The sequence below is a fragment of the Notamacropus eugenii genome, chromosome 5 (genome assembly GCF_028372415.1).
Source record: "Notamacropus eugenii isolate mMacEug1 chromosome 5, mMacEug1.pri_v2, whole genome shotgun sequence".
In the NCBI taxonomy this organism is placed as follows: Eukaryota; Metazoa; Chordata; class Mammalia; order Diprotodontia; family Macropodidae; genus Notamacropus; species Notamacropus eugenii.
Window position 1 is genome coordinate 209019745 of NC_092876.1, and position 14544 is coordinate 209034288.

The 14544-nt window shown below is 36.2% G+C and overlaps 1 protein-coding gene across 7 annotated transcripts in view; it reads right to left on the reverse strand.

The window, feature by feature from the left end:
- Nucleotides 1–14544, reverse strand: part of CACNB4 (calcium voltage-gated channel auxiliary subunit beta 4) — a 344733-nt gene that overhangs the window by 12517 nt on the left and 317672 nt on the right. For all 7 annotated transcript variants that reach the window (XM_072611963.1, XM_072611964.1, XM_072611967.1 and 4 more), the window contains one exon: nucleotides 8790–8975. In XM_072611963.1, the coding sequence (XP_072468064.1) occupies nucleotides 8790–8975 (186 nt within the window). The remainder of the gene's footprint in view (nucleotides 1–8789; nucleotides 8976–14544) is intronic.

The window sequence follows — 14544 nt, forward strand, 5'->3', positions numbered from 1 at the left end:
GAATACAAAATCCAATCGTGTTTATTGTTTGTTATCTATTAAAAAAAAACTGCTTCAATGGCAAAATACTAAAGTTCTTTAAGAAGTACATTATGCTCCAAAATTCATTGAAATGTGAAACAACAGGGATAATTCTTTGTTCAATGACTCTCTCATTATTAATTCCATGTGAGGAATAAAAGTGGCAACTATGTGCTTTCCAAAGATGTTCTTTATATTATGGAAGCAAAGAATCCAAATGGAAGAATTCTTTATATAGCATGGGCTACTCCAGATATTCCTGTTTATGTATATCATGCTGACCACATCAAATTGTGAATATTGCAGGATCACCTAGCATTTAGGTGAACATTCAGGGTCACCTAAATGAGATCCATAAACACTCAAAAGAGTTTGGCTTAACTCTGTCCGTGGTATGAATTGAATAGATGAAGAATATCTACTGTTCAGACTATGATATACAGTTGGATGATCTGTCATCATGTATACCTTGGACATATACAGGAGATGGAAAATAGCTTAGAACTGAACAAAAGAGAAAAGGAAAGCTGGTTTACATTTGAGAAATTGTGTATTATATTAAATGATCCCAAGTGTCTTTCTGACACAAAGGACCATCTCTTTTTGCCCACATATTCTTCCTATGATACTATAATGATGTGATAGAAGGAAATCCTCGGGAGGGGGGAAGGCAGAGCCAAGATGATGGAATAAAAACAGGGACTTACTAGAGTTCTCCCCCAAACCCAGTCAAATGTCTGTAAAAATGACTCTAAACAAATTCTGGAGGTGCAGAACCCACAGAATGATAGAGTGAAGCAAATTTCCCACCCAAGACAGCCTGGAAAGGTTGACAGGAAGCATTTGCCACACTGGGCTGTGAGCAAAACACAGTCCAGGGTGGGCTGTGCCCACACAGACAGAACCTGAGCTAAAATTCCAAAGTTCCCAGGTTAAGGAGAAAATATTGCAAGCAGTCAGAAAGACACAATTCAAATATTGTGGAAATACAATCAGGATAGCACAAGATATAGCAGCTTCTACATTAAGGAATAGGAGGGCTTGGAATATGATATTCCCAAAGTCAAAGGAGCTAAGATTAAAACTGAGAATCACCTACCCAGCAAAACTGAGTATAACACTTCAGGGGAAAAAATGGTCATTCAAAGAAATAGAGCATTCTTGCTGAAATCAAGCATTCTTGATGAAAAGATCAGAGCTGAATAGAGAATTTGTCTTTCAAATACAACAATCAAGAGAAGCATGAAGAGGTAAGCAGGAAAGAGAAATCATAAGGGACTTACTAAAGTTGAACTATTTACATTCCTACGTGGAAAGATAATATTTGTAACTCTTGAGACTTTTCTCAGCATTAGGGTAGCTGGAGGGATTTTATATATCTAGATATAGATATAGATATATAGATATAGATATTTAGATAGATAAACAGAGGGCACAGGGTGAGTTGAATAGGAAGCGATGATATCTAAAAAAATAAAATGAATGGGTGAGAGAGGAATATGTTGGCAGAAGGTGAAAGGCAGAAATAGAATGGGGGTAAATTATCTTTCTCATAAAAAAAGGCAAGAAAAAGCTTTTTCAGTGGAGGGGAAGAGGTGAGAGGTGAGAGGAAAAGAGTGAACCTTACTCTCATCAGATTTGGCTTAAGGAGGGAATAACTTGCACACTCAATTTGGTATGAAAATCTATCTTACCCTGCAGGAAATTAGGGGGGAAGGGGATAAGTGAGGCATGGGGAGATGATAAAAGGGAGGTCAAATGGGAGGAGGGGGTAATTAGAAGTAAACATTTTTGAGGAGGGACAGGATCAAAAGAGAGAACAGAATAAATAGGGGGCAAGATAGGATAGAGGGAAACATAGTTAGTCTTTCACAACAAGATTGTTATGGAAGTGTTTTGCATGACTACACATGTATAACCTATATCAAATTTGCTTGCCTTTTCAATGGGGGTGGGTGGGGAGGGATAAAGGGAGAGAAGTTGGAACTCAAAGTTTTAAAAACAAATGTTAAAAATTGTTTTTACTTGCAACTGGGAAATAAGACATACAGGCAATGGGGTACAGAACTCTATCTTGCTCCACAAGAAAATAGAGGGGAAGGGGATAAAGAGAAGGAAGAGGTGTGATAGATGGAAGGGCAGATTGGGGGAAGGGCTAATCAGAATGCATGCTGTCTTGGGGTGGGCAGAGGAAAGAGATGGGGAGAAAATTTGGAACTCAAAGTATTGTGGAAATGAATGTTGCAAACCAAAAATAAATAATTAAGAAAAAAGAGAAAATGAAGGAAGTTTGCACAGCAATGAAATCACATAGCCATTGAAATATCAAAATATTCTTTAAAAATTATAATTAATGTTGTCTGTTAAATCTTATTTTCATTGGGTTTGATACTATATATCAAATACTATGACCTTTATATACTATAATCTTTATATATCTAGGATTTCCTTTAAAAGCATGTCTGTAAAGTCATGGCTGAACCAACTAACTAACAAAACTATGGATGAAAACAAATCTTGCTTCCTTAACTTAATAAATTTGTAACAACCCATGTTTTCATATAAAATTAACTTAATATTATAGAAATACCACAAAACATCTGACTGATTAAACATGTTACTCGATATTCTCTCACAGCCTACAATGGTCCTTAAAGTATTTGGGAGATATTACCTCAAGCTCCATAGTGAATAAATCTCAATCAAGCTACTGGAGATCAATTAAAAAAGGCTTAAGAGGGAGAAAATCCCCAGCTAAACAAAGTTCAATACAGAAAAACTAGAATTGAAGCCAAAATCTGTCCTAGGTCACTAATAATACAAAATAAGAGATGCTGGTTCAGGGTAAAGTATACAGTCAAAATCTGGTATACAGAGAATCTCATTTTCATTTTCTTATTGCCAGTATACTTAAAGGCACATTGGACTGTAGTGAACCACAGGCCAAGGTCTTATAGCCAACTGAAAACTTAGAAAGCAAACTGTTATTAATAAAACCCTGAACTTCAATGTGAGATTGCCCCTAGTTCTAACATTTAAACTTTCCTCCTTGTTCCATGCTCTTTGTATATCCTCTGGTATAACATACTGCTATCACCTTCCCTCTCAAGTAAAGGTAGCATTAGTTCTTGCTTTAGAATTTCCCTTCTTTGTATTTTTTCTTATTGTACCCAGGCCTTGTTTTTATCCTTTTCTCCCAAACCTCTCATGTTCTCTTCAAGATCAAATGCCCAATATGACAGAACCTATCAGAAAGATATACTTTCATCACAATTTTCCACATTAGGACAGCAGAAACTTTGCCATTGGACCATCCCATCTACTGATGCCAGAGTAAGGAACAAAGAATTTATATTTCTCATTTCTAGGAATTCTTACGAGCTTCAAGATCTCCATCTACATTGTCCCACAATCTTCAGCATGGTCACCTGAGCTTTTGTTTGCATGTACAGTGTGCATGTACAGTGTCCACCTGCATCTTATGAATAGCTTAAGTTACTTATGTTAGTGATGAGCCATATCCTAATGAAATGGAGCTTAGGTTTCTTTTTTCCTACAAGATTTTTAGCTTCACAAAAGATAAAACTGTTTTGCAGACATGGATACAGATATACACATATTGTACCTTTAATTCTAATCAGTAGTCTAGCAAATGTGTACCATCGGTCATAAGCAAAAACGGTGATACAAATGGCTCAGTGAGGACTCATTACCAGAGTGGGAAAATAAAGACTAAATAAACGTCTGGATGATACAACAGTAGTGTCATCTTCATAATAACTTCTACATACATGTTATAGAAACATACCTCTTAATAAGTCTATTTTAAATTCTTCAATGTGCTTCTCAAAATTGCTCCAACCAAAACAATGGAAATGCTACATCCAGATCAGCTCTACAGTAAGTGAAACCAAGATATGATTTAATGGACGTACTATATCTGCCTAATAGCACATTTCTCTGTTCATTTTCACCCACTAAAGCTCATTCATATGGTACTTTTTCTACTCATAAAACCGCAATTTTGTAGCATAGTAATGTAGCTATAATAGCATTTCAGAGAGTGCCATTTATCTCAGAGTTAACTCCACATGATCTACAATTATGACTATCATTATAACCCATTAAAACAAAACTAGTCATGATGCAGGAAGGTTCAATTGACTGCATGTTTCTCACAGTCAGTAAGTTGGGGGTCTCAAATACATTCCAGCAGCTGCTGGATAAGTGGTAAATAATAATTAATTCAGCAAAGGCAACATTTATTTGGTAGCATAATCACTCTGATTCTCCATGTCTGGGTCTGAACATACTACAATGCAGACAAAAGAACAGAGGAGAAGAGAAAATTTTCCATTTATACCCATCTCCACATTTCCTGCTGGAGAAGTTCTATGGTTGCTGACTAAGGCAGGATCCTATGCAAGACATCATATGTAGAAGGGCTACACTTGCACACTTGGAAATATGCTTAGGAACATATGCTATAAGCTCAGCCTTGTCTAAATTCTGCCCTTTAAAAGAGCATCATGGGAGCTCTTACTAGCTCCCTATTTCGAAGCTGTCACTTGAGGGCTGCCAAAATGCCACTCTATTCCCAAATGCATAACTCAAATATCTACCATTAGATTCACTTCCTAGGGACTGGTAAGAGGAATAGAAATTTTAACTGCACTTAAGTATTGTGTTCTATAATTATTACTTATAGCCATACATTAGAAGAATATTGATATTTAAAATATAGATATTCATTTTAGGTAGAAATCTGGGGTCATTAAAGGAACTCTGCAATTTCCATAGGCAATCTAGCCTGCCTCCTTCTATTTAAATCTGCATAGAATCTGCAGTATCTTCCTTCCCAAGGCATATACATGGATGATGAGTGTTATGAATTGCCCACCTAACTGTATGTCATACTTTAGAAAATAGGAATTCTTCATCCACTTGGTTCTTTCTGAGTGGATAGTTATGCCAAGCTTTTATTCAAATGGTTATGCATCCCTTTCTGCAAGATCTATCGCATTCCAAAATTTAGTGGAGCCAGTGTAGTAGTATCCACAAGTAGGTGCGTTTGAAAAATTTCATGCCCTAGGTGAAATCCTTCCTTTTCCTTTTTAACTTGGACTCCATGTTGGATTTCTCCCATGAAAGTAGTATATACCTAGTACATACATACACACACATATACACACACATGTATATATGTATATTTATACATATGTACATATTTATGTCTCCCTGTTTTATTGCTTGCCTGACAATAACAAAAAAAGTATACACATAGAAGTTTATACCTGTTGCTATATCTTTCAAACAATCTCACATAATTTTGCTGTATGTTTAAATATTTAAATTGACTATTATGTCAAAGGCAATGGAGTGTCAGTAGGTTTCATCACATAATACAATAAATAATGAACTATGTGGAATAATCAGAGTAAAGAATGTAGTGAGAGCAAGAGACAGCTGTTGGGTGATCTGTATGTTCCACTGAATCTTTATAATAACAGGAGAAAGGAAGGCCCCTAGAATGTTGGATGAACCCCCTGTAGTGAATTTATGGGGATTGAACAGGCATGAATGACCTGTGATCAGCATCTCTGGAGAAAACATCCATAGTAAAGAGATCACATAGCCACTCAAATATTGACTATTATGTATTAAGGTATTAGGTTACTTTATGTTGCTCAACATGTGAGGTGCTTTCCTTTAAAGCATTAGGGTACAGGACACCTGGGAGAGGACACTGAAAGGAGAACGGGATGTGCCAAAGAAAAAAGTTAGCTACTTTCTAATACTCCTAGATAGAAGTAGTTTTCCAAAAGTTGGCTATACCTGATACCTCTAATTCTTTAATATACACTTATCCCTTTGGACAACACTTTTAACCCCACCACTGTACTGAAAACATTCCTTCAAAAGTCACCAATGATCTCCTAATTTTCAACTTCAAGAAAACACTAAGAATGATTCCAAAGTTAGTAAGCTGGGTGACAAGAGAAGGTTTAACTGAGAGAGGAAAGTTGGAGATAGGGAAGGAAGATGATGAATTCAGTTCTAAACATATTAAGTTTGAGGTAAACATAGGACACACAGGCAGAGCTGTCCAGCAAACATTTTAAATGGTCAGATAGGAGTTCCTGAGAGAGTTTAGCTGTGTAAAAAAGACTTGGACAAAGTCCTAGGCTTCTTTGTTTCATCATGATCTACAAGTGATGATGATCACGCCAGCAAAGAATAAATTCTGGCAGGTTCAACTAGTTTGGAAAAGCTTCAGAATATTAGCAACAGTTTAGTCTGCTTTTCAGCGATAATCCTAGCTAAGTATGGAGAGCCTTGGTGATGATGATGATGATAATAATATAGTTATCATTTATAATAGCACCTACTATATACCAGGCACTGTGCTAGGTGCTTTTCAAATTGTATCTCATTTAATCCTCACAACAATCCTGTGAGATAGGTGCTCTTATGATTATCCTCATTTTACAGATGAGGAAACTGAGGCAGACAAGGGTTAAGTGACTTGCCCAAAGTTACAGAGTTGTTAAGGAGCCCTGGCTTGATTTCACATTTCTGACTCCTGGAGCCCAGTATTAGAAAGATGACTACTTAGTGATGAATTCTTTAATCATTGTAACCCCCAAAACAAAGAAAAATACACAACAGCTCATAGTTCCATAAGCCTCTTTAAACTTTCCTAGTAACAGTAGCTGAGCGATAGAAAAAGAAGTAGAAATTACTAAGAATCAAGCAGTTTTTAGACTAAATATTAACAGAGTTGTTGGAAATGTAAATAGGAGATCCTTAGGACCATAAACTTAGAGCTATTGGGGAACCCAGCCCACTCATTTTACAGCTTAATAAACTGTGGCCGAGAGAGGTTTAATGACTTGCTGAGGGTCAGAAAATGAATGAGGCAATATTTTAACTTGGGTCTTCCTGACTCCAAGTCCAGCAGTTTATCCACTATATTGAACTGCCTTTCGATCAATGAGTAGACACTCTATTGAAGGAACTGAGTTGTACCAATCTTGATGTTCCAATATAAATGAAACAGAAAACAAAAATAAGTTGCACCTAAATGCAAAGATAGCTCATAGTTCTTGAGAGAAAAAAGACCAAAAAAATGCAATTGGCATAGTTGGTTTCATTGTATATCCAAAGGCAAGAAGAAACATCATTCTTGGGACATTTGGTCATCTTGTATTGTAGTACTCATGAAAAAAAATATTTGCAAAAAGTCCCTAGCATTTTTAAGGATAATAATAGCTGGTATTTATAAAGCACTTGAAAGTTTGCAAAAGGCTTTGCAGACATTGTCTAATGTTCTTACAGTGCTGCATGAGGAAATAGAAAGTGTTAAGAAAGAAAAAAGATGAGGAAAGCAGGCTGACTAGATTAAAAATATACAGAGGTCTCTGAGAGATGCAACATGATTTTGAGAGTGCATAGAAACTGCTTCTTAAGATACATGAAAAAGGAAATTGACAAACACCTGGAAAATATAAGAAATGATTACCACCCTTCAAGAAGTCATCAAGAAAATATCAATCTCTATAAGCTATTCCCCACTTTCTTTTCTCCAAAAAAAATCTTTATTAGACTAAGCTGCGCATATATTAAGGGTATCCTTGAGGAATGAAAAAGTACAATAAGCATGATACATGAAAAATATTAATGGTAATTAGATTAAACTCTTCCTTTTAGAATCCTTGTTTTTCTTCAAAGCTTACCTTATTTTCCACCTCCTCCATAAAGCCTTCCCTAATCCTCACCTGTTGTTAGTATTCTCCTTTTCATTTTCCTTACTATGTATTTGTGTATATTTTGTAACACTCTAGAAGAATATAAACTCCTTGAAGTCAGGAATTGTTTTAATTTTGTCTTTGTATTTCCATCACCTGGTATAGCATCTTTCACAGAGCAGATATTTGATGGATGTTTGTTGACATGAATTTAATTGGAAATATGGTTCATAGGCCTGATTACATTAGAATATATGTCTTGGAAAGGCAATGAAGATAGGCAACAAACTTGGCCCATTTTGGAAAATGTATATTCCTTCTAATAACTCCAAGCTTATTCCTGATACAAGGGATGATCTTTTTAACATCAGTATTCTTCCCATGGTGCTATACAATGACAGGTCATAAAATACCAGTCTCTGAAGTATTCAAACTGTAGGTAACCCAAATGGCAGTGATAAAATGCATGGCAAGAGTGAGTAAACTACACCATATTACTAAAGAAGAATTATACAAGACAGACAGTGTAAAGAATATCTTCAGAAAGAACTATGACTAGAAAAGGAAGAAAATTCATTATATAGAAAGAATAAGGGACAACTAATTGACAATCTGTGTGTTTCAGTGGTACCCATGTAATGGTAAGAGGTTTGGACGAAATTCTCAGCAATTAGTGTTGATTGTTTATGGAGGATTTATGGGAGGATATGAATGAGAGATGCACAGAATGGAAAGGCATGAATATAGTGTGCTCTCAACCACTATAGGAAAGAGTTACAATGCTGAGATCACATATCGATCAAGGTATTAAAACAGGGAGATTTTAAAGTTCACCTCTATAGAGATGATCTAAACTTTGCATTGCCTTCAAGGCTTAGCATTTTAATGCACATAGTAGTCTCCTAATAAATGATGTATTTTATGTTTACCATGGAGTATTTCCCACCTCAGGTTCACCATCATTGGTCTATTCAGTGTAGAGAAAATGCTTTGAAAAGTAGTGACTGACTCAACAGGTACCTGTAATCCAGAGATTGCAGTGGGGTATGGTGAAAGTGCCGTGGAGCCCAAATTTCTTCCAAGTAGAGGTGTCATAGGGGTGCTACTTGTTGTGTGTGTAGCACGCCAGTATGCCTCAAGGTATTCTGCCAAATGTTCACATGCATCCTCAAGTTGATTTTCATCCAGAATCACATCAAACATTTCCTGTTCACAGCAAGAAAAATCCATGTTATTTCCCTTTTAGTTTGTAAGCAGTAAAACCCTTAAATTCCAGTGAGTACTGATAACAACATGTTGATGTTTATTTCTTCATAAATTTCTATTAGAACTGAGTGATGTAGTGTCAGCTCTACACAGTTAAGTGGGTGTCTGTAGAATCATTCAGTGAATATGAGAAAAAGCAAATCCAGATATTTAGAAGAAAGTGTATTTTTCTATCTGAAGTGTCTGGAGAACGTTTGATTTTGCTCGCATATTGTTTTCATTAAAAAAAAACAACTTTACACAGTTTTTAGGTGTCAGTGATAGTGAGAACAATGAACATTTAAATAAAAGTTACAATACTCTACGAAAGAACTTCTTACTTATGTGAATGAAGGCTGTATGACTTTTTAGATACATAACTTTGATTCAAAGACATTCAATTTTCCTAAGGTTTTTAAATTCCTATATGAAACTGTATCTAGCTTTCAGATACTCTGCATTCTTAACTATTTCAATATAGTATCATAGAGATTAAACAAAGAGCACATTTCTAAATAGCATAATGGTTCTAAAAATAACGACCACAGTTTAAAGTTTATAAGGTACCTGATAAAGTATCTCACTTTGTCCTCACCACAGCCCTGTAGATGGGTGGTACAAGTTATTTTCCCACTTTACAAATGAGCAAACAGATTTAGAGATGAAGTAGCTTTGTTACTCTCATTAATTAATAAGCAGCAAAGTCACACTCAAATCCAGATCTCCTGACTTTATAAGTCCAACGTTCTTTTCACTACATCATACTGTCTTTCAGATGTCAAACTTGGGTTAGTACTGATAAGAATACAAAAATTATTCTTATTACAGGTAATGGTGTAAGTACATCTCGTGTCTCATGAAAAATAACAGTACCTGTCATTTATATAGTCCTTGAAATTTCCCCAAGTTTGTTATTTCATCTGACTCTTCTAACAACCCTGTGTATGGGAGGAATTATTATTATCTTCATTTTACAATTGAGGATGCTTACACTTAGAGAGATTAAGTGGCCCAGGGTCACAGAGCTAAGTGTCTGAAACAGTATTTGAATTCAAGTCTTCCTGACTCCAAGTCCAATACTCTATCCATTGTGTCAACTGCTGAATTTGATATTTTTTAGAAGACATGTAAGATCAATCTACAGTCAAAGGTGATGTAAGCAGAATAGAGGTAATTTGTATGTTTTCATAACATGTTTGTCCTATGTAATCCCATAGAGTTGAAATTAATGTTCTTTCAAATAGAAGAGGAATATATGCCTATTTACACTATTAGTTAGAGGAAGTCTATATATCACAAGGGCTGGAGGGTTGTTTTTTTGTTTTTGGCAAAACTTGCATGTACCTTGTTAAAAGAGTCTTTTTTAGCTGATGACACAGATGCATTTGAAGAGTATGGTTAATTTTATCACTGAAATGATTGTAAACGTATTGTCTACTACCAGCAAAGATGCCAGAGAATTGAGTAGTTGCCTTAGTGAATAACTACGTGCCTTCTCAGAACTCCCTTATCTGTCCCAGAAATTGGTAGATATCTTTCTTCCCATCATGATGCCCTCCAATGGGGTGATCTTAATCCGTCTTACTTCTGCCAAGATCCTGCTCCATCAATTCTTCCTTCTACTCTTCATCTAACATTTCTTTCTCTCTATTGGCTCCTTTCCCTTGATTTACAAATATGCTCAGGTCTCCTCAGTCCTAAAGCAAACATGAAACTCAAACAAAAACTGCATACCTTCTTCAGGTCCTTTTATCCCCTTGAGAATTCTTCCCATTCAGTACCAGATTTCTTGAATCTCACTTTACTCACTATCCCCAGTTCCTTAATACTTTCTCATTCCTCATCTTCATACCTAGCACACAGTAAGTAATTAATAAATGCTAGTTTCCTTCCTTCTCACCACATCCTATGGAAGCTATTGTCTCAAAGACTTCATAACTGCCATGACTAATAATCTTTTAAAAGTCCTCATTTTTAAGAGAAAAAAAATGTTATTTACCTTGGTATTCACTGAGTGCTTAGAAGATCACACTGCACTCAGTAGGTATTCAATGTGTTTGGTGAGTTGAATTTGATCTGCTTCACTTACTTTGGTGCTACAGTATGACTCTAATGAGTGTTATTTCTTAAATTATATATGTATATATATATATATATATACATACACAAACACATATATAGATGAATTTATATAACCAAGTGAATGTTATCTTTTGAACCAGTTACTGCGAATGGATGCTCACCATTGAAATGATGTATTCCATATATAACACTGCTAGAATAAGTCACAGCTTTGCAAGGTGATTAATTTTAAGAGAACAATACTTGTCCTAGTTTGGGTGTTTTGTTTAGAAATTTAGTCATTTCTGGGTTAGAATACAATAACAAGAGGTAAGTATGAACAGAGACTGGACCTGTGATTTCTCTAGGAAGTGTAACTCTTGAGTGAAGAAATTCCCTTTACCAATGCAGGTTGAAATTGCTCTACAACTTCTGGTCTTAGAGAATTTCTTATATAATGGAAAGGTCAAGTGACTTGTCCGGAGCTACACAGTCAGTATGTATCAGAGGAAGGACCTGAGCCTAGGTTAGCCAGGTTCTGAGGCTAACTCTCTTTGTCACACTGTCTATTTATTTAACCTCTGGCTATTTTCTCTAGTACTGAATGTTCTTTCCTAGTCCCCAAAGACTAGGACTAATAGAAAGAATAGCCACAGAACCTGTTTCTTACACTTGTTTCCAGATCATTCCTTTGCCACCATAACTCAGCAATCTCTCCATCTTTTAAGTTTACTCCTTCTGTCTTTATCAGCCAATGTAAGTCCTTTTCATGTTTATCTCCTGGCCTATAGGTATCCTTCTTCCCTCCCAAAGAGTTCAATACCTCACTCAGTCTTCCTTTCCTCTAATATGTATTACCTTCAGATTTGGGGATTTCAGTGTGTCATTGTTTCCTTGGACCTTCTTATCTCCTAGATCATCAACCTCCTAAACTCCTATGACCTCCATCTTCACTCAACTTCATCCATACACAGGGATGGCCATACATTTCATCTTATCCTTTGATTCCTCTCTTTGTTTCACTTCTCATAAAATTATTCTTCATCCTAAAGATGACCTCAAGTTTCTCCCTGTTCTCTTAGACAATCACTCTTGCTCTGGCCTTTCTTCGTAGTCTTAAACTGTATGGTTTACTAATTCAAACATACAGTAGCAGCTATACTTGAATCCCTTTCTCCACTGTCCTATCATCAGTCATTCTTTGCCAAACATCTATCTATTACCCCTCCATTCCTACTTATATACTGATAGATGTTACTAGATCAAGTCATACAATTATGTTAACTGGATTCACTACCAGTTTATTTTATTTTGTCTCAACTGAGGTCTGATAAAAATTCTTTTACTCCTCTCTGATTAAGTATCTTTGAGAAATCAAAGGATAAGAGATTGTGGCCAAAGATAGGAAATTTCATTTTTGAATCATGGAAGTGGAATAGTATATGGAATAAGATGAAATGTATGGCCATCCCTGCGTATGGGCTGAGTGAAGATGGAGGTCATAGGAGCTTAGGGGGTTGATGATCTAGGAGATAAGAGGGTCCAAGGAAACAATGACACACTTACTGAAATCCTCAAATCTGAAGGTGACATATATTAGAGGAAAGGAAGACTGAGTGAGGTATTGAATTCTTTGGGAGGGAAGAAGGATACCTATAGGCCAGGAGATAAACATGAAAAGTACATACATTGGCTGATAAAGACAGAAGGAGTAAACTTAAAAGATGGAGAGATTGCTGAATTATGGTGGCAAAGGAATGATCTGGAAACAAGTGTAAGAATTGGATTGATTTTATACTGGTAACAAGTCTTGGGATGTTCCCTCCCCCCATCCCCCACCATTAATGACAGGCTTAATGGTGGTAGTTGCTATTAAGTTAGTTATTAGAACTTCACATGTGCAGAACAAAATTCCAAATCCTTTTCAAGCTTTTGGGGAAAATATACTATGAAACATGTTGGCACAAAAAAATCACTAAAACCCCAAAAAGTTTATAACAGTGATATAAAAAATGACAACATTCATGAGCACTTAAAAAATCTTTGCCCATGAGACAGGCAGTGATATGTGTATATATAATACATATGTGTTTATATATATATATATATATATATACATATATATATAATTTCATTTTATAAATGGAGAAACTAAAGTTCAAAAATAAGTGACTCAACCTAAGTTACCTAGTTGGTAAATGCTGAATTACAGAATCAGAGAGCTGAAAGGGACCTCAGGAGCCATCTCCAGGACGTGGCAGCTGGTTTTCTGACCCTGAGTTTACTTCTTTTAATTAAAATCACATGAGAAACAACCCACTGAGTTATCCAAGCTAGCTTTTCTATCCTTTGAAAAATATAATGGTACAAATCTAGCCAGTATAGCTACCCAAGTCAGCTCATATCTTCTGCAGCATGTGAGAGCCCACAGGAGGATTTAGATGAAGAAAACAATCTCATCGACAACCAAAAAAAAAATGCATGAATAATTCTGACAGTTCCAGGCAATTGAAGAGCAAACAGGCCATAACAAAATAATATTGTTCCCTTTATGACAGCTAATCATAGAGGAATGAGATGCTCTCAAGGCACTTCCTCAATGAACAACATTGTCATTCTATTATGGCTTGCTTATATTCTGTAGTCGGTTTCTCTGTCACTTCTATTAATGGAATGGGAGCTACTAGTACAGGCTACCAAGGGTGAACAGGCTCCAAATAAATAACTGGAATACAGAGCAACCAAATCAAAATGAAGACAGTTCTTCCTTTATGTAAGTGGACTGCTCTTCAGACCTCTATGTAAAGCGATTTTACATTATGCAAATTTGCCCACCAACCTTGGTTAGGGAGGGAAAGAGACAAAGGGGGCTGGTAGACCAATGGAAGGAGAAGGGCTGCCACTTCACTCTAGGATATGTAGTGCCTGAAGCAGGAGGAGGAATGTGGGGGGCAGCAAGCCAGGGACAGGCACACTACACAAACAGACATAAGAAGGCTGAGTTTGCAGGGATGCAGAGCAGCTAGGTGGAGTATAGCAAAGTACTCCCCACTCAGCACAGAGGTCTCAAGCTGAGCCCCCATCCAGTAGTGGTGTCTCAGCTTCTGTTCTGCTTTATGTGGAGGGTTTTTTTTTTTTTTTTAGGATTGTATGTTTTTGTTTGTTTTTTGGTGGGAGAGGAAAGAAGACCACAGAGAGATGAGCTGAAGGGCAAGAGGAGAGTGAGCACAGTCCTATACAGTAAAATTAACATAGGTGTCTTTTTTAATTCAGATTTTTTTTCAGAATTCCTTATATAAAGTTGAATTGGCATAATGTGAATTTACATAAAGTGAAAATTGCAAATGAAAATGAAGAGAGAAGCAAGCTCCTTTGCTTGATATGTTCTGTTATGAAAATTTTAAAAATCAAGTACCATAAATAAAGAAAACTGAAGACATGCCAAAATTATGGACTGGACCCCAAGAGG